General features: G+C 53.5%; 1 protein-coding gene across 3 annotated transcripts in view; it reads right to left on the bottom strand.

The window, feature by feature from the left end:
• frc (UDP-sugar transporter UST74c fringe connection) overlaps window positions 1-26,406 on the bottom strand; it is a 40,017-nt gene that overhangs the window by 1,402 nt on the left and 12,209 nt on the right. For all 3 annotated transcript variants that reach the window (XM_037238881.1, XM_037238882.1, XM_037238883.1), the window contains exons 4-9: window positions 20,169-20,255; window positions 19,115-19,182; window positions 18,561-18,632; window positions 5,552-5,620; window positions 4,082-4,277; window positions 3,202-3,431 (exon numbers count right to left, since the gene is read on the bottom strand). In XM_037238881.1, coding sequence (XP_037094776.1) covers window positions 3,202-3,431; window positions 4,082-4,277; window positions 5,552-5,620; window positions 18,561-18,632; window positions 19,115-19,182; window positions 20,169-20,255 — 722 coding nt within the window. The remainder of the gene's footprint in view (window positions 1-3,201; window positions 3,432-4,081; window positions 4,278-5,551; window positions 5,621-18,560; window positions 18,633-19,114; window positions 19,183-20,168; window positions 20,256-26,406) is intronic.

The raw sequence follows: 26,406 nt of genomic DNA, 5'->3' as shown, positions 1-26,406 counted from the left end.
AGCCGGTGGCAGACTGCGACAGCGCGACAGGGAGGGCGCGACAGAGGGCGAGAGGGCGAGAGGGCGAGAGGGCGAGAGGGCGAGAGGGCAGAGGGCGAGAGGGCGAGGGGCGAGAGGGCGAGAGTGAGAGAGGGCAGAGAGGCGAGAGGCGAGAGGGCCGAGGGGCGAGAGGGCGAAGAGGGCGAGAGGGCGAGAAGGGCGAAGAGGGCGAGAGGGGAGAGGGCGAGAGGGCGAGGGGCGGATAGTGCGAGAGGGCGAGAGAGAGAGAGAGAGAGAGAGAGAGAGAGAGAGAGAGGAGAGAAGAGAGAGAGAGAGAGACAGAGAGAGTAGACAGAGAGAGACAGAGATAGAGACAGAGAGAGACAAGAGAAGAGAGAGAGAGACAGAGAGAGACGAGAGAGGCAGAGAGAGACAGAGAGAGAACAGAGAGAGAGAGAGAGAGACAAGAGAAGACAGACAGAGAGAAGACAGACAGAGAGAAGACAGACAGAGAAGACAGACAAGAGAAGACAGACAGAGAGAGACAGACAGAAGACAGACAAGAGAAGACAGACAGAGAGAAGACAGACAGAGAGAAGACAGACAGAGAAACAGACAGAGAGAAGACATACAGAGAGAAGACAGACAGAGAGAAGACAGACAGAGAGAAGACAGACAGAGAGAAGACAGACAGAGAGAAGACAGACAGAGATAGAGACAGAGAGAGAAAGAGAGAGAGAGACGAGAGAGAGAGACAGAGAGAAGACAGACAGAGAGAGAGACAGAGAGAAGACAGACAGAGAGAGAGACAGAGAGAAGACAGACAGAGAGAAGACAGACAGAGAGAGAGACCAGACAGAGAGAGAGACAGACAGAGAGAAGACAGACAGACAGACAGAGAGAAGACAGACAGACAGACAGAGAGAAGACAGACAGACAGACAGAGAGAAGACAGACAGACAGACAGAGAAGAGAAGACAGCACAGACAAGAGAGGACAGACAGACAGACAGAGAGAAGACAGACAGACAGACAGAGAGAAGACAGACAGACAGACAGAGAGAAGACAGACAGACAGACAGAGAGAAGACAGGACAGACAGAACGAGAGAAGACATAAGACAGACGAGAGAACCATACGACAGACAAGAGGAAAGACAGACAGACAGACAGAGAGAAGACAGACAGACGACAGAGAGAAGACAGACAGACAGACGAGAGAAGACAGACAGAGCAGACAGAGAGAAGACAAGAAGCAGACAGACAGATGAGAAGACAGACAGACAGACAAGAGAGAAGACAGACAGACAGTACAGAGAGAAGACAGACAGACAGACAGAGAGATAGACAGACAGACAGACAGAGAGAAGACAGACAAGACAGACGAGAGAAGACAGACAGACAGACAGAGAGAAGACAGACAGACAGACAGACAGAGAGAAGACAGACAGACAGACAGAGAGAAGACAGACAGACAGACAGACAGAGACAGACAGACAGACAGACAGACAGACAGACAGACAGACAGACAGACAGACAGACAGACAGACAGAACAGACAGACAGACAGACAAGACAGACAGACAGACAGACAGACAGACAGACAGACAGACAGACAGACAGACAGGACAGACAGACAGACAGACAGACAGACAGACAGACAGACAGACAGACAGACAGACAGACAGACAGACAGACAGACAGACAGACAGACAGACAGACAGACAGACAGACAGACAGACAGACAGACAGACAGACAGACAGACAGACAGATAGAGAGAGAGAGAAGAGAGAGAGAGAGAGAGAGAGAGAGAGAGAGAGAGAGAGAGAGAGAGAGAGAGAGAGAGAGAGAGAGAGAGAGAGAGAGAGAGAGAGAGAGAGAGAGAGAGAGAGAGAGAGAGAGAGAGAGAGATGCATAAACACATGCACACATCCATGCATGCATGCATGCATGCATACATATATGCATACATATGTCCACACATACATACACTACATACATATCTAACATAGTTTATCAGTGGCAGGGGTTCGGTACAGACCCGTGAGCTGCGCAGTCAGTCCACGTCTACAGCCACCGCGCGGCATTACAACAGTGAGCTCACGAACGTCCAAATGCCAGCGGAACGTGACGAGATATGGCGGCTATGGCTGTCACGGTCTGCTTCAAACCAAGGACATCGCTGATGTCACAAAATAGAACTCAGGGCGCCGCATTTGGAATGACAATTATAAAAGTGTACGTAAATATACCAGCAAATAAGTCACGCACGCGCTATCTACTGAAAGTGTTGTTCTAGGTTTTCACCATCGTCATATCGAAGGCATAGTATTTTATCGGACATTTAGATTGGTGCATCAAAAGGTGGGGGTGGTGGTGGTAAGGTGGTATTGGTTAGGTAGTGGTGGGGAGATGGTAGCAGTAAGGTTGTACCAGTAAGGCACCACCACCTGAGTGGAGTGTTAGCACCAGTGGTCTGAGCAGCAGCACTTTACAACTTGAATTGTGGATCCTAAGCCATGACCAAGGCACTGGTTAAAAAGCTCGTTTCTGTGGCAATCATTGCAAACGTTGATAAATTTCCAACCTCGTGTTCTGACATCGGTGTGCTGTTGCTAGTCTTTTGATTACAATAACCGCCGTGACCGCAATATGCCAACAGCCGACAAAATCATGAACGGTAAAACCTACGAGCTTCTACCAGTTTAGGCCAGTTGTAATCGAAAGAAGATAAAAGCTTTAAAGTGGCAGAAGCTAGTAACAGCCGGCTGAAACACTAACCCCGCTCGGAATGGGTCACGTGGTGTCACGCCAACTCGACTCGAGGTGGTGCCATGTGTCAGACAACGCATCGACTCGAGGTGGTGCCATGTGTCAGACAACGCATCGACTCGAGGTGGTGCCATGTGTCAGACAACGCATCGACCAATCACAACGTACGCCGTGGAGGGACAAACGTCATCAGAACGACGGCAATCTGGCATCGAGCGGGAATACCAGTATGGAACTGGGTTTGCGGACAGTTGAAAAGAGCTCTTTGCTTTCCAGTCGACGAAAGGAACAACTCGCCGACAAAAACCTATGCTTGAAATGTAACAGTGTTGCCGCGCCATAGCATATCCGAGGTGTGCATGCCTGGAACCGAAGCCGACGGCAGCGAAGCGACACCACGTAACACTACGTAACACGCGAGAGGCGGCAGCGGGCCGCCGCCACGGGCCCACCTGACGTTGAGGCCGAAGAAGTTGGGCCAGCTGAAGATGTAGTCGGTGCCGAACATCATGCCGTAGTAGGTGACGACGACGTTCTTGAGGCAGCCGATGACGGTGGTGGTGAGCGCCGAGTTGTGGTGGGTGCAGAGGACAGTGGTGTACATCAGCGCCGTGCCCATGACGCAGGAGCTGAAGAAGAGCGCCAGGAAGCCGGGCTCCATCCAGTGCTGGAACGCGGCCGCCTACGGGGCGTGCCGACTCAGTGAGAGCGGGCCGTGCGAACGGACGGGGCGACGCAGACAGCCAGCTGCAGTCCACGCGTCCGAACGTCCCGGCCATGGTCTCAGTCAGAGGTGCGTCACGCGCGGCCATGATCCCAGTCAGAGGTGCGCCACGCGCGGCCATGGTCCCAGTCAGAGGTGCATCACGCGCGGCCATGGTCCCAGTCAGAGGTGCGTCACGCGCGGCCACGGTCCCAGTCAGAGGTGCGTCACGCGCGGTCACGGTCCCAGTCAGAGGTGCGTCACGCGCGGCCATGGTCCCAGTCAGAGGTGCGTCACGCGCGGCCATGGTCCCAGTCAGAGGTGCGTCACGCGCGGCCACGGTCTCAGCCAGACGTGCGTCACGCGCGGCTGCAGCAGACGACAGTGCGTCACCCCCGGCAAGAAGATCATCTCGATCCAGTCGTCGCGTGTTCTGAGCGCGCCGCAGGCCTAGCCACCCCAGCCGTCGCGTGGCTGGTGCGCCTGGCAGCGTCGTTACAAGCGCCGCGCGCGACCCAGAGAGGCCTATGTGCGGTAGGGTCTGGGCCGCCGGCGGCGCGGGCCGTCCGGGCCGGCCACCGCTCCAAGACCCGCCACACCGGTCCGCGCGACCAGACCGCGGCGCCCACCTTCTGTATGTCGCCGCCGCCGAGCGACACCAGGGTCAGTGGCAGGATCATGAAGAGCGAGTTGTAGTAGGTGAGGCCGTTCTTGCCGAGGTCGCGGGCTTCCAACTTCTGCTTGGACACGATGCCGTTGGCAGCCGTGAACACGTCGTTGGCTAGCACGAACACGTAGCCGTAGAGGTCGAATGACAGATCGTTTCTGCCGGAAAGGGCGACTCACTAAGGGCGCAGGACCGGCGGCGGAGCCCCGGGCGGCAGAAGGCAGAAAAGGGAACACTGCCTGACCTCGATTTGGGTCGATTGCATACATCAGAGTGTCTTCCAATACCATACTGCTAAGAGATCTCAATGTCCACTTTTGCATACAACGGGGTTGGATGATATAACAATCGTTATGCACAGAACCATTAATTTTAGTTGACATGAGGCACGGCAAGGGCAAACGCTCACGAAGTTCGGCATTCCGCAAGCAAACAGAGTTTGACAACAAACAAAAATACCCCGGCCCATGCCGCATTAAAATTTCCCCCCTGGAAGACTAGGCATCCAGTGGCTGTGCCACGCCAGCCCTTGCCAGCACCTGCACCCGCACCCGACAGATGGCAGTGACATCTGTCGGACACGCAGCTGGGGATTCGACGTAATGTGGGCGTCAACCTAGGCCTTTAGTGATTTGTTCCGCATCCGGCTTTCGGCTTTGTACGTGCTTACCGAGCTGCCTGACCAACGAACTGGCCGAATTCTACGAAACGAAACGTCAAACACAAGACTGTAACCCAAAATGGGGTTCGTCCCCGTACACGAACATTATGCTTCAAGGGAGAGTTCCACATTTGCGTGACGTTTTAAACTGAAAGCCATTATGAACACTGTTCGGTGCAGCTCGCAGCCCTGCCCTTCTCAAAACTTAAATCCCACTAGTTGCTTGACTCCAAAACCAAGAGGATGTGTACACTATTTCGTGCAGATTACTTTAGGGTCACCTAGGCATCCATAAGGCCGTAATAACGTCACCTAAATCCTGCCATTTCATTTGTCATGCGGCGATCAAGGCCATGAAAATATAATTGCAGAGTCTTTCATAGCTGGTGTTCGTGAGCACAACGGTCGCTAATTGGCTCTTGATCGATGCTGTGCAAGACGCAACAACGCAATCAAACAGTCACGTATTCAAGGGTATAGCTACTAAACAGAGAATTGTGATGTCTAGAGCAGTCTTTTCCGCTTAAAAAGTGTACCAACAGTCATAAGAGAGCTTACTTCATCATATATCATGCTTTGCTTCAATATCTTAAAATGCGGAACATTCCCTTTAAAGATCCACCTCCTACGCGGAACAGTACGCCGACATTCTTGCACGCCGCCTCTTGCTCAGGGAATAGGACATAGTCCCCATAGAGTGGTGCCCCTGCCCGCCCCAGCATCAGCCCTGGCCAGCTGAGACTGTCCGGGTCCGCTGGTCCAGGCACTCACGAGGCGGCGATGATGGCGCCGAAGACCATGCCGTACACGCTGAGCTGCACCGCCAGCGAGGGTCGCTTCCTGGCGACACACGGACACGGACGCTTAGAGGTCGGCTCCAGTTAGGCGGCGGGAGGAGCTGACGGCCACAGAGGCTGGTATCGGTCACAGGGCGGGAGACGGTGACGTCGGTCACAGAGGCTGGTATCGGTCACAGGGCGGGAGACGGTGACGTCGGTCACAGAGGCTGGTATCGGTCACAGGGCGGGAGACGGTGACGTCGGTCACAGAGGCTGGTATCGGTCACAAGGCGGGAGAAGCTGACGTCGGTCACAGAGGCTGACGTCGATCACATGGCGGGAGGAGCTAGTGTCGGTCATGGAGTGAAAGGAGATGGCGTCGGTTACAGAGCGGAAGAAGCTGACGCCGGTCACTTAGCGTCATGAACTGATGTCGGTCATAGAGCGAAAGGAGATGGCGTTGGTCACAGAGCGGGAGAAGCTGGCGTCGGTTACAGAGCGGGAGGAGCCGGTGTCGGTTACAGAGCGAAAGGAGATGGCGTTGGTCACAGAGCGGGAGGAGCTGGCGTCGGTCACATGGCGGGAGAAACTGGCGCCGGTTACAGAGTGGGGGGAGCCGGCGTCGGTCACGGAGCGCGAGGAGCTGGCGTCGGTCGCAGAGGCTCGTTGGGAGTAGCCGCACATAACCCCAGCGACACAAGAGTGAGCAGACCTTGTGCGAAGATGACCCAGAAGACAATACCTCACGAAAAGGTACGCAAAATCATTATCAAAATCTGATACACTGGCAAATGAAAACTGTGGCTCAAGTCCAAATGCGGCACCAACAGGGCGTCATTTTCAAAAATCGATAGGGGAACTGAGTTCCCCAGAGAGGAGGAGCTCCCTAGATTTCGATCACTTTGATGTGTGCCGTTGACGGTTGTTTTAAGTCCACTTCAGCTTAAGAAATGTTTGGCCGGCTCCAAAAATGAATGACTTCTCATTTGAAGATGGCATCGTGATCACATACAACAATGGTATTGATAGTGATGAAGTTCTGTACCAGGTGAGCTGGCGGACATTTCCTACATGATGAAGTTCTGTACCAGGTGAGCTGGCGGACATTTCCTACATGATGAAGTTCTGTACCAAGTGAGCTGGCAGACATTTCCTGCATGATGAAGTTCTGTACCAAGTGAGCTGGCGGACATTTCCTACATGATGAAGTTCTGTACCAAGTGAGCTGGCGGACATTTCCTACATGATGAAGTTCTGTACCAAGTGAGCTGGCGGACATTTCCTACATGATGAAGCTCTGTACCAAGTGAGCTGGCGGATATTTCCTGCATGAGAAGTTCTGTACCACGTAAGCTGGCAGACATTTCCTGCATTTCATTGGCCCAGCATTCCATTTGTTTTTTGTTTTCGCTCATATGCATTAGGGGGCTGAGAAGCACCGTGAGGGGGTTAAGTCAAGATTGGAGGACCAGACCCTGAAATATACCAAGTGACACCCCTAGGTACCAATATTCATTGCTTACCACGAGACCATTCACGAGATGCAACAAACCACAAGATTGCACATGACCCATTGCACAATTATACAATGGAGCTGTAGAGTTGTTAATTTGCTTAACACGTATTTTTTGTTGCCTTTGACGACGTTAAAATATATTCGCACAATGATTAACGACCGGCTCATATATTTAAATCGACACAGGCTTCTTCAACTGCCTCGCCAACAGCAATACATGATATCTCAGCATAGATAGGCTGTTCAGCTGCTGTGTTCAAACTACGAGATGGAGGTAAAATTATCATACCAAGAGCCAAACGGATCTTCAGTTTGATGCCCAGATACAGCCAGCTAATAAACCGGTCCACCGCCGCCGCTGTCGGTCTGAACTGACCATGTTGACACTGCGGTACCGAAACCGCGCACTTCCAATTGAATTATTGCTCTGAATAGCTGTTTTGCATCACACCCAGGAGTGAAAAAGTTTTAGATCAAGCAAAATCCCGACGGTGGCGTTGAATGATAACCCGAGTGCGTAGCGCCGGTGCGTCGCTCGTTCAGCACGTTTCAGCCGCACCTCTGTCTGACACCACATGTCCCCGCCGCATGAGCGTGTATCGTCTGTGTCATGTGTGCCGCAAGTGTGGCACGTCTCATCACAATGGTAATAACATCGCACCCAAACAGCTTGAGCGTCATTGACAGGAGAAGGGGGAGGAAAGACCCTGGTCACAGCGTGCTGTGGGACGGATGGTCTTGCCAAAGAAGCCTTTTGCCGTCGCCAGAAGGAAGGAAGGAAGGGCTTGGCCAAAGGCCTCCCAGCTGCGACACGTTCGGAAAAGCAGCTTTTAATGTCCAGCAGAAGACATTAAACTACAGGCATTCCGTTCTCGGAATTGGCTACGAATTATCTTCTTCAAGCAGTATTCGCGACTTGGCACGTTCGGTATAGAAAAACACAATAATAGCGCATAACATGTCAACGATTGTTGACTGCTGATTGTTCAACAAGTTAGGAAGTTGATGGTTGATGAAGAAGACGATAGATGGTCGAGTTTGCCGATCGATCAATCAAAAGGATGGGTTGAAATCATGCACTTGAGACCTTACTTATCGGCGACCACAAGTAATACGCTAAACCGTTTCAAGTGATGCTCAAAGCAAACATGCCGAGCGTAAAAACGCAGCCATGTACGCCATAACGCCGCCATACGATACGACACAGTCGTACGACACGGTCGGCACTGACCATCGGCAAATGTGTGGCGGTTTGGTGGCCGGTAGCCTAGCGCTGAGCCCAATCCTGAGCCAGAGCCGGCCGGTCATCTCGGAGAATTAAACCACAGCGATCTCATCTAATCAGACACCGGTACTGCGCTGGAGAATGGACCGCGCTCGTCACAGTGGGGATGGCCCGGTCAGAGAGTTGCCGTTCACCCAGCACCCACGTGCCGCGACTTGCCGCCGTTGCGTAACACCGGTGCCGTGACGTTCTGGAGCAGCCCCGGGCGGTGGTCGTTGATCGCTGCCGTCTCCCCTCCCCACCCCTACCCCCGCCGCGGGCGGTGTCGCATCACTCATCCTTCAAGCGTCAAGCGCGCGGGAGTGACGTCACGTGCTATTTCTGCGGTAGGCGTCATTCGGTTACCGCATGTAGTTAGTATGCGACGTTGTACACGACGCATATTTAAGCGGGCCCCCACCATTCAGTGGAGCATTCGTGGAAACACGCCCGATGGCGGTAGTGACGTCAACCACGTACAGAGAGTGCGTCCGAATGTGTTCGTCAAACCACCATCGCTGACATGGATCGATATCGCTCATGGCCGCAAATGGACATGAACGCTGAGCACCCGTTCCTTACAATCCCAATCCAGACGAAGAATACAAGAGCCGAGATACTCCTTTTACTAGGCCGGTGCAATCTATCGTTGTTATTTACCCGGTTTACATGGGCAGCCGAGGATAATTCGAATTAAGATCGGAACGGATCATGCGACGTTAACCCTCTCGGCGAGGGGCGTTTACATGGGCGAAACCGGCTTTACGTCGGATTAACGGCCGATAGTTCGATCCCGCTTAGTTCGAATCAAGGAACGGATTATGGGCGAAAACTGCGCTTTTGAGGCGAACTGAACAAAACAAGAAGAAAAAAGCCGGTACTCTGCGTATGGATGGCGAATGTCACGAGCCATGGTGGGCGCGAGACAGCTTTGAGGGCGAGGAGGAAGATGGACTCCGTTGGAAAAATGATCTGTGCGGGACTCATAGGCTTTATAGCTACAGCACAAGCCAGAGCACTTGAAACACAAGAGTTGCGCAGTCAGCACTGCCAAATCTGTCACATAAACAGTGTTATATGCAAATTTTTACTAGCGGGAAACTTTGGCTAGCAGGAAATCAGTATTTTCTTGTATTGGCCAACGACACTCACAAACTTACCGCACTCATATCAGTATGCCACCCAGCATCATGTCATCTACTTTGCGCAGCCCAAGAAACACATTACCTACTCCCACACTAATGCATTTATGAGCAGCCTGCAACAGTGAGCTAAGCTACAGAAATGACTCATGAATGCTACATAGTTAGTGGCAAAAATTGTGTAACTATGTTGTCTTTCCCCATCCAATGCATCATCAGTACCTGAGGGCAGCATTGCCATTTAGACTTGGCATGGACTGGCAAGTCAGAATGCAGCTATTTGCTTCCTTGACATACTAGGGTTGAAATACTGCTTTGATATCCTTGCAGTCAACAGCATTGGCTGATATGGACTGATGGCTAGGTGGCACAAACAGCTGTGTTCACACAGTCCAAAGATCATAACATGTGAACCAGCCCCAGAGCTGTCATGACAAATGCAATCTGGGCTCAAAATTCATAACAAATGACTAATTATAACAACAGCTCAATTATCCACCTCATGGTTTGCAAAGATACATGTCACAAAAAAGCACCAAGGTAACATATTTACTCACCAGTACAAAAACAGGTAATGATGTGCACCACAGATGTTCTCTGCACCTCATGTGGCATTATGTTAGGATTACTTAGTTTATGCACTGTTTTCTTCCACGTGAAATGCACAAACCTGGATTTGGCAGAGTACTGATGACAGCTATTTTCATCCAGTGCTCACATTTGCTTTCTTGACATTTTGGAACCATCACTGGGCAATTTTGGCCCCATCATTAAAAATAGTTCACATTCTGCACTGACTGCAATGATCTATTGCCTATATTTGTTGATCCTTTGCATCATGCAGGAATTATTGAGTTACCTATCTCACACACACTAAACCGACAAGCAACAAACAGCCTAATCGCATCAAAAACAAATATTCCAGCCCCCGCTTCCTTGCCATTTGGTCTACCAGTGTGATGTAGCTTCATATTTCCTTGACGAGCCAGTCACCAATATCCAGCACATCCCTCCTGCCAATAGGTGGTCAACCAAATGTTCAAGTCACAGGAGGAATGTCTGCAAAATCAATCCTGGGGCATTTATGTATTCACTTAATGCAAGAAACTATTGGTACTCCCTGCAAGAATTGTTGAACAGTTCAAGTACCTACCTCATGGCCTGCAGACACCCATCACAAAAAAGCACCAAGGTGACATATTTAATCATCAGTACAAAAACAGGTGATGATATGCAACACAGACATGTTCTCCATGCAGCATGTGCCATCACGTTAGGTGTTAGTTTACGCGCTGTTTTCCTGCACATGGAACACAGAAACTTGGATTTAGCAGAGTAATGATGACAACTATTTTCATCCAGTGTTCACATTTGCTTTCTTGCTGTTCTGACCCCGTCATTGGACAATTTCGGTCCTACCATTAAAAAAGTTCACATTCCGAGCTGACTGCAATGATCTATATTTGTTCATCCGTCATATCATGCAGCAATTTTTAAGCTACCTTTCTCACACAAATTTAACTGACAAGCATCAGCATCCTAATTTAAGGAACATCTGCAAAAACACTCCTGGGGCCTTTAGGTATTAACTTAATGAAAGAAACTTGGAAGCATTCTCTGCACGAATTTTGAGCAATCCAAAAATTAAAGTGAGAACAAGTCAAAGCTATATAAAATGACCATATTACCTCCATTTGGCTTTTGGAAGCATGGAGCCTGCCCCAGATGTAAATTAATCTAACCTTTAGGCGGAAAGATAACACCAAGCACCGCCGACGCCTGCTGTCTGCATAGATCACGCGCCTAGCAAGGCTAAATTACGTGAGGATTTCCGTGCTGCTAGCCACTCAAGGCCCTCAATAATAAGGGTAGTTTTAGCAGCATGGTGTCAACTTCACCTTCTTTCTCTTTTCCTTTACCATCTTGGACTTGGACCGTCTCGAGCAATAGCTAAAATCCCGTGGAAAAGCGGCAACACCAAACGAAGCTGAAATGGCCATGAACAGAACTGCGTGCGCCAGGCATTTTTCTTTTTTTTTTTGTTTAGACAGCTGACGGCCAATTACCCGGTTTACATGGGCAGCCGAGGATAATTCGAATTAAGATCGGAACGGATCATGCGACGTTAACCCTCTCGGCGAGGGGCGTTTACATGGGCGAAACCGGCTTTACGTCGGATTAACGGTCGATAGTTCGATCCCGCTTAGTTCGAATCAAGGAACGGATTATGGGCGAAAACTGCGCTTTTGAGGCGAACTGAACAAAACAAGAAGAAAAAAGCAGGTACTCTGCGTATGGATGGCGAATGTCACGAGCCATGGTGGGCGCGAGACAGCTTTGAGGGCGAGGAAGATGGACTCCGTTGGAAAAATGATATGTGCGGGACTCATAGGCTTTATAGCTACAGCACAAGCCATAACACTTGAAACACAAGAGTTGCGCAGTCAGCATTGCCAAATCTGTCACATAAGCAGTGTTATATGCAAGTTTTTACTAGCGGGAAACTTTGGCTAGCAGGAAATCAGTATTTTCTTGTATTGGCCAATGACACTCACAAACTTACCACACTCATATCAGTATGCCACCCAGCATCATGTCATCTACTTTGCGCGGCCCAAGAAACACATTACCTACTCCCACACTAATGCATTTATGAGCAGCCTGCAACAGTGAGCTAAGCTACAGAAATGACTCATAAATGCTACATAGTGGCAAAAATTGTGCAACTATGTTGTCTTTCCCCATCCAATGCATCATCAGTACCTGAGGGCGGCATTGCCATTTAGACTTGGCATGGACTGGCAAGTCAGAATGCAGCTATTTGCTTTCTTGACATAATAGGGTTGAAATACTGCTTTGATATCCTTGCAGTCAACAGCATTGGCTGATATGGACTGATGGCTAGGTGGCACAAACAGCTGTGTTCGCACAGTCCAAAGATCATAACATGTGAACCAGCCCCAGAGCTGTCATGACAAAAGCAATCTGGGCTCAAAATTCATAACAAATGATTAATTATAACAACAGCTCAATTATCCAGCTCATGGTTTGCAAAGATACATGTCACAAAAAACCACCAAGGTAACATATTTACTCACCAGTACAAAAACAGGTAATGATGTGCACCACAGATGTTCTCTGCACATCATGTGACATTATGTTAGGTTTACTTAGTTTATGCAGTTTTCTTCCACATAAAATGCACAAGCCTGGATTTGACAGAGTACTGATGACAGCTATTTTCATCCAGTGCTCACATTTGCTTTCTTGACATTTTGGAACCATCACTGGGCAATTTTGGTCCCATCATTAAAAATAGTTCACATTCTGCACTGACTGCAATGATCTATTGCCTATATTTGTTGATCCTTTGCATCATGCAGGAATTATTGAGTTACCTATCTCACACACATTAAACCGACAAGCAACAAACAGCCTAATCGCATCAAAAACAAATATTCCAGCCCCTGCTACCTTGCCATTTGGTCTACCAGTGTGATGTAACTTCATATTTCCTTGACGAGCCAGTCACCAATATCCAGCACATCCCTCCTGCCAATAGGTGGTCAACCAAATGTTCAAGTCACAGGAGGAATGTCTGCAAAATCAATCCTGGGGCATTTATGTATTCACTTAATGAAAGAAAGTATTGGTACTCCCTGCAAGAATTGTTGAACAGTTGAAGTACCTACCTCATGGCCTGCAGACACCCATCACAAAAAAGCACCAAGGTGACATATTTAATCACCAGTACAAAAACAGGTGATGATATGCAACACAGACGTGTTCTCCATGCAGCATGTGCCATTGTGTTAGGTGTTAGTTTATGCACTGTTTTCCTGCACATGGAACACACAAACTTGGATTTAGCAGAGTAATGATGACAACTATTTTCATCCAGTGTTCACATTTGCTTTCTTGCTGTTCTGACCCCGTCATTGGGCAATTTCGGTCCTACCAGTAAAAAGTTCACATTCCGAGCTGACTGCAATGATCTATATTTGTTCATCCGTCATATCATGCAGCAATTTTTAAGCTACCTTTCTCACACAAATTTAACTGACAAGCAACCAGCATCCCAATTTAAGGGACATCTGCAAAAACACTCCTGGGGCCTTAAGGTATTAACTTAATGAAAGAAACCTGGAGGCATTCTCTGCAAGAATTTTGAGCAATCCAAAATTAAAGTGAGAACAAGTCAAAGCCATATAAAATGACCATATTACCTCCATCTGGCTTTTGGAAGTATGGAGCCTGCCCCAGATGTAAATTAATCTAACCTTTAGGCGGAAAGATAACACCAAACACCGCCGACGCCTGCTGTCTGCATAGATCACGCGCCTAGCAAGGCTAAATTACATGGGCATTTCTGTGCTGCTAGCCACTCAAGGCCCTCAATAATAAGAGTAGTTTTAGCAGCATGGTGTCAACTTCACCTTCTTTCTCTTTTCCTTTACCATCTTGGACTTGGATCGTCTCGAGCAATAGCTAAAAACCCGTGGAAAAGCGGCAACACCAAACAAAGCTGAAATGGCCATGAACAGAACTGCGTGCGCCAGGCATTTTTCTTTTTTTTTTGTTTAGACAGCTGACGGCCGATAATTCGGACGAAATCCCTTCCTGAACGGATGATCCTCTCACGGGAAGGGATTTCCTCCGGCGCACGATTCGAATCAGCGGAACGGCGCGCGAGTGTATACATGGGCCGGATAGTTCGGATCGAGGACGGGTCCCGGCTCAATTCGAATCACAGCTGCCCATGTAAACAGGGTAGATAATTCGGACGAAATCCCTTCCTGAACGGATGATCCTCTCACGGGAAGGGATTTCCTCCGGCCCACGATTCGAATCAGCGGAACGGCGCGTGAGTGTATACATGGGCCGGATAGTTCGGATCGAGGACGGGTCCCGGCTCAATTCGAATCACAGCTGCCCATGTAAACAGGGTAATTGTTAGTCTCGCCGGCTCCCCGGTTCGCGTCCTCCCGAGCCGGTCCGGTTTGCGTCCTTCCGGGCCGGTCCGGTTTGTGTCCTCCCGGGCCGGTCCGGTTTGTGTCCTCCCGGGCCGGTCCGGTTTGTGTCCTCCCGAGCCGGTCCGGTTTGCGTCCTCCCGGGCCGGTCCGGTTTGCGTCCTTCCGGGCCGGTCCGGTTTGCGTCCTCCCGAGCCGGTCCGGTTTGCGTCCTTCCGGGCCGTCTGGTTTGCGTCCTCCCGGACCGGTCCGGTTTGTGTCCTCCCGAGCCGGTCCGGTTTGCGTCCTTCCGGGCCGTCTGGTTTGCGTCCTCCCGGGCCGGTCTGGTTTGTGTCCTCCCGAGCCGGTCCGGTTTGCGTCCTTCCGGGCCGTCTGGTTTGCGTCCTCCCGGGCCGGTCTGGTTTGCGTCCTCCCGAGCCGGTCCGGTTTGTGTCCTCCCGAGCCGGTCCGGTTTGTGTCCTCCCGAGCCGGTCCGGTTTGCGCCTTCCCGGGCCGGCCATTTCACAGGTGATGAACCGAGCCCCTGGCAGCCGGCGCTCAGCCCAGATGGTGTGCGGGCACGGTCGCCACAGGGCAGGCGGTGGGACGGCCGCTCAACAGACGCCAGTTGGCTTCTCTCTGCCGCTCTCCATCAGACGCCAGTTGGCCTCTCCCTGTCGCTTCCCATCAGACGCCAGTTCTTCCTGCCGCTTCCCATCAGACGCCAGTTGGCTTCTCTCTGCCGCTCCCCATCCGACGTCAATTGGCCTCTCCCTGCCGCTCTCCATCAGACGCCAGTTGGCCTCTCTCTGACGCTCCCCATCAGATGTCAATTGGCCTCTCTCTGCCACCCTTCATCAGACGCCAGTTGGCCTCTCTCTGCCGCTCCCCATCAGACGCCAGTTGGCCTCTCTGCGACGCTCCCCTTCCGCCATACCCCTCCCGAGCGACAGCAGGGGTTGCGTCATCCCGCGTACCCCGGGCCCCGCCTCCGGTCAGCGCGGAATGCTCCAACAGAGGGTTCAGGCAGGCCGCGTGGCCCCTAGCTTCGCCCGCTGCGGCCACTGACCACTGGTCGCAGAAAGCCGGGAGAGCCCGACGACCAACGCCACAGCATGCTGGGCTTTCTCGACGCACAGAGCGGCTTGGCGGAGGTTCACACGGACCCGGACACGGACAGCGGTGACGGGGTGACTCCGCCGGCACTCGGGATCAATGGTAATCGTTGATTCGCTCCACCTGAAGCGCGACGATCTGACCCGCCTCCAGAACCTCACTGACCAGTTCAGCCACTTCGCACCAACCTAAACGGCCTCTAGAAGCCGACACATTTTAAGCGTAGCCATGCTTTTCCATGCTATCCAAGCGCTTATCATTGAATATATGGTAGACATAGGCCAGTACGATCCACAATCTACGCTTGAATGGACCACGTGTGCGAAAATCAGGCGCGCGGTACCAATCCAACAAGCCATGATTTTATTGTCTGGAGTCCGCGACTTCCTTCTGGTTTGAGTTAAACCAAGAAATTTTACCCACACTTAGCGTACAGTCTTCTCATACTTCATTTATTTTTCGATCTCCATGAGAACGTAGGCAACACAAAGAACAAAGTTTCCACACAAAATTATTCTCGCAACGACTGCACCATGATTCATCACCAAGGGCCACGTGGTACTAAGGAGTGCTTCCATCCCGTGCATTCATACGGCTGGTATAGCTCTACGAAAAAGCACCGCTTCTATACAATGTCAAGACGCCCGCGCCACACAGCCGCTCAAAATGGGAAAACTTGGCGAGGGTTCATATGCACGGCATACAGCAGCTCGTGCATTCTATAGCACCAAAGCATCTTCGGTAGACCGTCTTTTACACCCATGTGCTACAAGGTGGTTGATGTGTCAGTGTGGGCGTCATTTCATTTGTTCCCAGTCAGTTTATTTTCCCACCTTGGCTTCCAAAATACACAAGCTCCGTAATATGTCGTCTTCATCAGCACGTCGCAAAAATGGTACCCACACCGCTCCTAATAATAAGTGCATGGGCCCATTGTGGACTTATTAGAAACATGAGCATACGTGATGGCAGTAGTTGGTAACAGCATTTCGCTGGCTAGAAAAAAATAGGTGCATGTTCAGCATACCACGAGCAAATAAGGTCGGACCCGCTAAGGTGCACGACCTTCGAAGAAACCAGCAGCAATGGATGTAAAAGTAGCGGAGCCCATTCTGCGGGGGCGGGGACAGCCACGGGGGATCAGCTGCAGGGCAGAGACGGAGGCAGACGCGCGGGGCGAAATGAAGAGATCAGTGGCAATTAGAGCCAAATTTGCTGCTAGGTCTCGGCAACCAGAGTTCCCGTCCGGCTTCTCCGTAAGTCTCCGATCGTCCGCACCAGGACAGGACAGTCAGTTAGTCCGCACCAGGATCCAAACCATTCGTTGCCAATTGGCATCCCCATTTTTAAACGGGCTTGAAGACTTTCGCACATGAGCCTCTTCAGACGCAGTTACAAAAATTCACATGCTAAGCAAACTCAGGCGAAGCTCGCTCTTCCTCCGCTTCAACCGTCAGTGGATGACCTCAGCCCACATTGGTGCGTCCTGCAGCTCGGACCAAACTGTTGTCTCACTGCACCGCTGCCACGCAGAAGGCATTCCACCGCTCAACCACTCCACGTCAGTGACACACGCACCGCCGGGCGTGCCGGGCGTGCCGGGCGTGCCGGGCGGGCGGGGCGGGCCGGGCTGCCGGGCTGCCGGGCCACAGGCCGGACACTGCGGCCGCGGCACAGGCCGTTGACTCGTCCCAGACGACCTTCGGCAGGTGCCGGCCGCCGCGGCGCCGCGTTTTATTGCACCGTGCGTCGATTGGGCGGGTCGCCTGGGGCCGAGAGCGTGTACCTGACCCGGCGCGCAAGCGGAGCCCGGCACACAGACCGGGCGGGTGGGGGGGGGGGGGTGGGGGGGTCAGCGCGCGCGAGCATCGCACACACGCGTTACGGACACTCCGCGACCCGCGCGCTAGCACTTCCTCCTGCCTACCCACCACTCAGCAGGTGTCCAGGAGTTGAAAACCTTGCCCTGTCTACCGCGGCACACGCAACATAGATACTAAGAGCCTGTACGCTACAAAGCTGTAGCTTTCCCCCGTAAGAGATGGGAAGCACACCAGGCGAGCCACGGGAGCGTGACGATGAGCATTGGAAGGGGATGGGCAGGTCAGCACCAAGGCTCGTAGTGATCCTGTGGATACACATGCACGCATGGTGTCATTGTTAATAGCCAATGCCGACCATCGCTACCATCGCTGTGCATTTCCGGCTATTGTTGGTCACAGGGCATTTCCGGCTCACTAATATGTGGGATATTATTGCTCCGAAACACGTACAATACTAGAGTCAATTACTGCGTTGCCATCTCCCCCGCCTCGGTGAGGCCAACATAGCGAAAATATCCTCCGGCGACGGCGTCGTCCGCGGCAAGCCCGGCGAGCACCAGTGCCGTGCCACCCCCCACTTCGCCGCCTACCTGTTTTCGCCAATCCGATCAAGTTCAAGGTTGCCGGCGCCCAGGCCCCCGCCGCGTCAGGGGCGGGGGCCTGGGCCGAGAGGGGAGAGGCGGGGAGGACTCGTACACGGCTGGGACGGCTCCTTTGTCTTCGTCGGCATAATGGTCAAGGTCTCGACAAGCGTTCTGCAAAAACCGTCCGGCCTTCGTCTCGGGATTTCCACAGAGCCTCGGATGGAGGACGACCCTTCCGGCCGAAGGGAACGGTTCGAACGCCGCCGTTCCGAGTCGACCGACAGAGGACAGAGGGCCCTGCGCAGCGCTGCGACCCCGGCAGCGGCGGTGGCGGCGAGACGTCACGTGTCGCGGCGTTCCACCTCAGCGGCCAGCGATGGGCAAACCGGCCAATCACGGTCCACGCGGATCCTGACCAGCGGTGCGGAGGGGTGAAAACGGGCGGGAACACGCTCATAACTGAACGGCAACACGCTCAGTCCGTCCTCCAGGCAGTTACACGCTGTCACCGCACGGCCGGACACCTGCGGGCCGCGGGGAGGCGGAGCACGCGCGGGGGGACGACTGGTGGGACGGAGCGGGCCCTCCCCCGCCATGCAGCACTCACCCCAGGATGAAGAACTCGCCGGCCATCGTCATCAGAATGGAGAACCGTCGCAGCACCGTCATCATCGGTAGACTGCGGCAGAGGGCGGCATTGCAGATAACACGGCGGCGCTCTGCCGGCCAGACCATGAACAGCACGCTGGAGACCCGGCCGGCCGCCCACGAACGCATCGGTGTGGCAAGCGGCGACTTTTACCGTAGCTTTTGTGGCGAGGGAAGCTCAACTCGCATCGCCCGCGAATCAATGAATACTAATTCAAAGATATAACTTCCACCAGCATATACGAACCTCAGACAATAAAAATATACATATACATATAAATATGCAGATGAATATCTTACTAAATATATGAGTAGACATACCAACATAATACGGATGATTGTTAATTGAGTCAAATTAACCTTACCACTCGCCTATGCACATACAATGAACGGCTAGTATATTATAAGCCGCTCACAATCCTACGGGTTGCTTAGAACCTCATTTGTTAGAATCGTATCTGTTGTTGCTTAGAACCTCATCCATGCCTCATTTATAGATCGGGTTTCGCTCACCTGAGCTGCTTTGTACTTCCGAGACCGAAGACGAGATTCCCCACGTAAATAGCCGGCAAAGGCCATACCTGCGGACAGAAAAACCACATGAAATCACGCCAGAGGTGTCGCACGGATAAGTCATGCTTCGCGGTTCATTCAACGACAGCGAGTCGCACAAAGGGAGTTGTACGACGTTCAACGACAGCGAGCCGTACAAAGGGAGTTGTACGACTATCGTCGGCACCACATCTATTGGAAAGACCGGTGTAGCCGGATGCCGCCGTCCTGTATCACCAATTCAATACCGAAAGAACAAGCGGAGCTTTTTCCCAAAGCGAAAAAGACTCGACTTCTGCGGTTACATCGGCTGGCCTCATCGCAAGGTCACGACCTTGTGACGCGCGTTAGCGGTGCCCTGAGGAGCGCACAGAGCGTAACGAGCCAGTCAGTTGTCCGTCGGGTGTTGCCTTCTGAGGATTCCCTTCGGCACGCCATCTCCTAATGAGTCACCTCGCCCGCGGCGGTGCCCTTCGAGCCGCCCAGCGGCAGTGGAATGCCCCGACAGTCATTCATGAAGGGCGGGACCCTCATCACCTGCTCAACGGAGGGAACTACTGAGCCGCCTACTTCAGGAGGATGCCACCAGAGCCGTCAACTTGAGGGCTCGTGAACCACGCACCCATCTAAGGTGACCCACCCATCAGGCATCGTCGCCTGCGCCTGAGGGGAGGGCCTCCACAGACACTCCTTTTACGATAAAGGGCTCTTCAGGCACCCAATTCGCGGCAAAGGACATTTCAACCACATTCTTTACCACGAATGACCGCCAACCCATTTCAACCACCGTTCTTACCGACAACGACCGTCAACCCACTATCTTTACCGAGGGATTACTTTATAGCCAAGCCAGCACGTTTTCAGGGGGGGGGGGGGCTCCTGCCCGCCCACCGCGGGTAACTCCTGAGCACGGGGCAGACCGCTTCCTGTTGGTGCTTCGCAGCACAACTCGCGAGTCACCACGCGGAACGACTCCCGAGTCGACACGCGGAATGACTCCCGCTGAGTCACTCACCTTTCGCGGAATGCTCCTGTCCAGCTTCGGGAACGAGATGACGCCGGCGCAGCGCAGCAGGCCCAGGATCAGTATGGTGGCCAGCATCTGCCGGACAGCAGGCCGCTCAGCGAGGGGCGACACTCCACTCACCGCGGCCCGGCCTGGTCAGCTCGCCGCGCGTGGGGCTCGGCAGGCTGTCCGGGCACGTCCGCGTGAGTCTCCGCAGCGACGGCAGGTTGTGGACGCCGCAGACGACCACGCCCACAGGCCGGATGTGACATGTCAACATGCGGGACGAACGGGACCCACTCGCGATTCTGTCCGGCCAGCGCGCAGGAGGAAAATGGTCCGTTGAAATGGACGGGCGTTTGTTGGAAGGGCGTTCCGAAGGGGCACCAAAATGTCCAAAATGTATATATATATATATATATATATATATATATATATATATATATGTATATGCATAAGATATACATTCATAGATACATACATATCCATATATGTGCATATGATGCGGTCAGAGGAACATCGAATAGTGGGTCAGCAAGGGCACCACTGCGCCGGGCCTGTACCGGCGGCTTGACCCTAGCCAGTAGGCGTGGGGCCGGCGCCGTCCCGCCTCGGCCCGGATGTTGACGCAGACACCTCAACACACTCGCACCTATGTTTAAGCCATCCACATCGAGGTCGTTGCACTCTCGCCCGGCGCCGCACCTGCCCCGTTAACATCACTGGCTATTCGCAAGAGGTACGCCGGTCATACTCAGCCTGCTAAGACCGGTTCATGCAGAGCCATGCCTCGGGTTGAGGCGGCCCACGGCTCGTGTTTGATGTGATAACTGATAGATAGCTTTGCTAAGCTCAGATAGCTCAGATAGCTTTGCAATGTGGCCAATGATCGCTGTCGTCAGGAGTCCGCTCCCCCCGCCCCCCCCCCCCCCCCCCCACCCGACATAGCTCACAACAGCCTCTCGTGAACGAGCGCCGGACAGCTCTCGCGGGAACCATCAGGAGGCCAAATCACCTCAGCATGCCCATCCCTCCCTCCGATGATCTGAGATTGAGGCCGGCACCGCAGCCCAGTCTCAATGGCTAGTGATCGGCCAAGCGACCCACATATCAGGGCAAGTAGGCTCTGGCCACTGTCATGTCTGCCAACACAACCCACGGTACTGATGGTACCGTAAGCCGCAAAAATGTCAGCCAGAAACCCAGCTTTGTTCGGGAGTAGCCAGAGTCAAATCCGGATAAAAAAACAACTCGGTGAGCCGGCGCGGTATCTACCGTACGTGGGTCGAGGTGGCTGGAACTGAGTCAACTCGGTGAGCCGGCGCGGTATCTACCGTACGTGGGTCGAGGTGGCTGGAACTGAGTCAACTCGGTGAGCCAACGTGATATCTACCGTACGTGGGTCGAGGTGGTTGGAACCGGGTAAAGTCGACTCACTGGCACCACCGACGAGGCAGTATGGAAAGACGCATAACCAACACAACAACGCGCCTTTCAGACTGCTCACACGTACTTCATAGCGTATATCGCACGCATCATATTTTGTCTTATCTTCATACTAGGTATATGCATAGGGATATATATACACACACATATTATATATATATATATATATATATATATGTATATATATTTCCGATCATTCTTCAGCCCCCGATATTCACGGGAATCCACGTCATTGCGACAGATCCCGAAACCAACTGCCGCGTGACGCCGAGTACGAGTTTCCTAAGGCTGTCGAGCAAAAGGCTGTCCAATCTTGTGGCAAAATGTGTCCACTGAACTGGAATTGCCGTCTTGGAGCAGTCAGGTTAAGACCTTCACTATGAGTCACGACTGGCACGAACACTGATCGGAAAATCATGCCCAGAAAACGTCAAATTTTAAAACGGCGTGAATGAGAGAAGTAATTTTAACAAAATTACTGCTCTCATTCACGCCGAAAACAATGGCGCGCGCCGCGAAAACTATATGACCCCACCGAGGCGAACAGGCGCTAGTTTGTCAGCGCTGGGCACCTCCACGGAATGTTCGTGGGTCCCACGAGCATCGAGCATTCCAACCTGCCGACGACGTTCCCACCGGCACAGCGGAGTGGGTCGATAGCGGGCGGTGAGGCCGCATCGGCGCCCGGTACCGACCATCGCTACAGAGGCGGCCGAGGTCAAACAGCGTGGCCTGTCCGGGCCGTCTATGGGCACGCCGACTGGTTAGGTTCGGTCAACCGCGACGCTCAGAAACCGGCTAACTGATACTGCACACCACGGGAAGCGGATTGGAACATGGAGACGTGCTGAGACGTCCACAGCGAACGGACACTACCCGACCAGCTGGTTCATTTCACTCACTTGGACTCTGACGCAAAGATCACGGCTAATCACGCCTCCCTTAGATGCCCGCAGTGAACACGACGCCGCTGGACTCACGGTAGCGTAGAACACCATGAACGCTGACCTTGATCCCAGCCTTCCAAAGTCCAGGTAGCCGGAAAGCCAGATCCTGCAGTCATTAACGTGGGAACGGGACTTGCCCCCCAGGGCTATGGCAGTGTTCCAGTACGGGGCATACCAGCATTGCTCCAGTGTTCCAGTAGGGATACCCCAGAGAACCCTAAGGAAACGTGGCGCTGACTGGTCGGGACGCGTAGAACCATAGGGTGGAGCCTCGGTCAGGAGCACTGCATACCGCCCGGACGTCGACCAGAATGTCGGAGCAAACGCACCGTTCACACAGACTCGGACCAGGACGTGGACCACCGCAACAAAAACCTTTGGAAAGCCTCTAGCTTCTGCGCAAGAGCAACCGTGCAAAGTTGAAATATAGAAGTCCCCGAACGATCCGGCCACCTCCGTAACGGCTCCGCGAGTTTACGGAGCAATTCTCGAGACTTTCTACTAATCCTAACTACTGACGAAGTGCGGACGGCGGCTTGCTAACCGAGTGCGTTCGGAGATTAATATGTGCTTGTTTTCCCGACCTGCTCATAGACGACAAAGACTTCCCTCCACTATATATTGAGGGAAAAGCGCACCAGGAGATGTAAACATATGTGGAGAGCCCTTACGACGTGGGATGGGGGAAAGTCTGCCCTCATGGGAGGGGAAAAGGACGATCGACAAGGCTATGGCTTGATGAAAATCAGCATCTGCAGGATAATCAGCAAACCGCCGACAGAAGCTATGCCCACTTCGTCGCGCCTGTCCCGCCAGCCCAGCGTCTGCCCTCCGATTCAGCCGGTCCTGGCAGAGTGGGGGCGAATGTCCCAGTTCACACCCGGTCCGCGCAGTGACCGCAGGCCCAAAGGGTTATCGACGCTTCTGTGCATTTGCAGCTTAAGGCTCATCCACTCGCACCCACGTTATGCAAATTTTTCGCGTCAAAGGAGCGTTTGCCCTGGTTGCCGGGATTGGCTTGCGGTCAGCTCGAGCTGAACTTGTAGTGAAAGACAACCAAATGGCTCATTGAGGCAATTAAATTTATCGTAGTCTCGAAAGTGGTCCTGTCGAGCAAGCACCAAAACGGGTGGCGTCAGCAGGGGGGGGGGGTAGCATCTAACGGTACTTCCACTGACGGGGAGAGCATCTGACGGTAGTTCCACTGACGGGGAGAAGCGTCTAACGGTAGTTCCATTGACGTGGACAAGCATATGACGGCAGTTCAATTGACGGGGAGAAGCATCTGACGGTAGTTCCACTGGCGTTACAGCGGGGTCATGTCACTGTGACTTGACAACGCCCTCCGCAACTGAGGACCAACGGTGGCGCCTGCTCCTCAGCCTGGCACAAGCTGTGCTACGGTAGCTGCCCCCTCCCCCACCAGCACTTCTTGGTGAAGTGGGGCGGTACTGCAGCAAGCCTCAGGGATCAGCCGAGCAGCTCAGCACACCGTAGCGAGCATGCCCCGGTAACGCGGAAAGTAACGCCTGACGGGTACTTCGTCCGGGTAACAAAGCGGTCGCCGGCCAGGCGTGGTGTGCCGACCGGAAGGCAGGCTCTCAAACAGCGCTGCATTCACCGGCTGTCATGAGTCGTCTGTCCACGGCGCGCCGAGCAGCCCGGAAACTCCCCGGCAAGCCAGCCGAGCTCGCTACTGTGTGGGAAATGCTCCGGCCGATCATCAAGCCAATGAGGCAGGAAATACCAGCCATAAGCGGCTTCACGACATTCACTAAAGCAGACCAACAGCCTCGATGCCTAAAGCATATGTCCCATGCGGTCAGCACCCGCGCCGAGCCACGACTGTGGCGCAATTCGACCCAGCGGGCGGCGCGCCCTAAACTCACATCACGTTGCGAAGGTGCATAACCCTGCAGTGTTTGACTTTGGGTGTTTGGGAGTTTGAGACTTGGGGAGTTTCTCCCGGGAGCCGGCGGCTCGAGACGTGCTTGCCCGAGGGTCCCGGCCCGCCTGGTCCGGCGCCGACGCCATCCCCATCCTCCCCGGGAACCGAAGTCCTTGCACCCACCCCCAGCTACAAGCCAAATCAGCCGTCCAAAACTGAACATAAATGGACAGCTGTGGCGGTGCCCGAAAGGCTGCGAGACAAACTGCTGCTGCACCTGCTTAAGATGCCTCAGCTGACCTCCCGGCCAGGAAATGTGCAACTTGACAAAGCGATACCATGATCCGCTTGTGCTATGGTCCGCCGGGCTGGTAATCTCACTGTCGACACTCGAGGCTCAAGGAGTAGTGGCCGCGCCCGTACGCTGCGGTGTACTCAATCCGCGCCAACCGAGGCCGGGCGGCCAGCACAACGCACACAGCGTCACACTGACAGGCCGGCCCGTGCGCTGCGGTGCACTCAATCCACGCCAACCGAGGCCGGGCGGCCAACACACAGCACACAGCGTCACACTGACAGGCCGGCCCGTGCGCTGCGGTGCACTCAATCCACGCCAACCGAGGCCGGGCGGCCAGCACACCGCACACAGCGTCACACTGACAGGCCGGCCCGTGCGCTGCGGTGTACTCAATCCACGCCAACCGAGGCCGGACGGCCAGCACACCGCACACAGCGTCACACTGACAGGCCGGCCCGTACACTGCGGCGTACTCAATCCACGCCAGCCGAGGCCGGGCGGCCAGCACACCGCACACAGCGTCACACTAACAGGCCGGCCCGTGCGCTGCGGCGTGATGATGCCGTCTTAGTCATGTCTCTATGCAATCATTCATGCGGCGGGTGGGGCGCGCGAGAAGGACCAGCCCAGGTTCGTGGGGACGCCACTTGCGTGCAAAATGTAGAGGTGAGAGGTATATCCCGGAATATATACAACTTTCCTCTCCGAACCCCCCCCCCCCCCCCCCCCGGCCAGACCCTTCGCATTCGTTGCGCATTGATTCGCGCGTGGTTGGGTGCCAACCGAGCTAGCTCAGCTCACGCGCCGAGCAAGTCAGCTGGCGGGCAGCGCGGACCGCAAAGGCATTAAATGTGGCGCGGTGTCTTAGCGTCCAGTACATCTTGCAGACGCTGTTGTCTGAAAACAGAGTACTTCCCAACTGATAACACGGTAAAAAATACAACAGATAATCAAGAAATAAAGATGGAGCAAGGGGAGCATTTTCCTCGCCCCAGTCAACCAAGACCAGCCATCGACCTGAGGAGACCGAGACAGACCACAATGGGACAGGCCCGCTGTCTGACAACCGACAGTGGCAGGCGTGAACAAGGGAGTGTGGTCAGCCTAAATCAAACACCACGCGGAAAAGTACGCGCATAACGTGGGTCCAAAACGTGTGAGGGCGGACGCGGCCGGTTCGTGCCATATGGCGGTGGCAGCGTGCAGGCGCGGCGCGAGCTATTGATAGCGCGCGACGGCCCGTGCCTCGCCGATGACGTCACGTAGCATCCAGTGACGTCGGCGTTTTATCAGCGGCGGTGCGCGACAGTCCTATCGTAATGACAGCAATGAGAATCGTGTGGCCTGCCAGGCAGGTTGGCAGTAGTACTCAGTAGTCATAAAGCCACAGTTACAATGTCCCACGCTTGTGCTCGATCTGCGCGTGTGATGGCCCATCTTTACAAGCCTGGGCGATCCCCGAAAAGTGAAGAGATGACATGCCATGATCAGATTCAGCAAGAAAGCCTTGGTAACGAATATTTCTCCGAAAAAAGAACACGAAACCGTCAACTTTTCTTGCTGCCAGGCACGTGCGACTGAAAGCCAATGCTTCACCAGGAGATCCACGAAATTTTCCACGAACCTAGCCAGTCTGCAAAACATCCTGACATAAAAAATAGCCACCTG

The sequence above is a fragment of the Pollicipes pollicipes genome, unplaced genomic scaffold, assembly GCF_011947565.3.
Source record: "Pollicipes pollicipes isolate AB1234 unplaced genomic scaffold, Ppol_2.1 Scaffold_3087;HRSCAF=3621_pilon_pilon_pilon, whole genome shotgun sequence".
NCBI lineage: Eukaryota > Metazoa > Arthropoda > Thecostraca > Pollicipedomorpha > Pollicipedidae > Pollicipes > Pollicipes pollicipes.
Note: the sequence above shows the minus strand (reverse complement) of the source record. Positions and strands in the feature narration are given on the sequence as shown.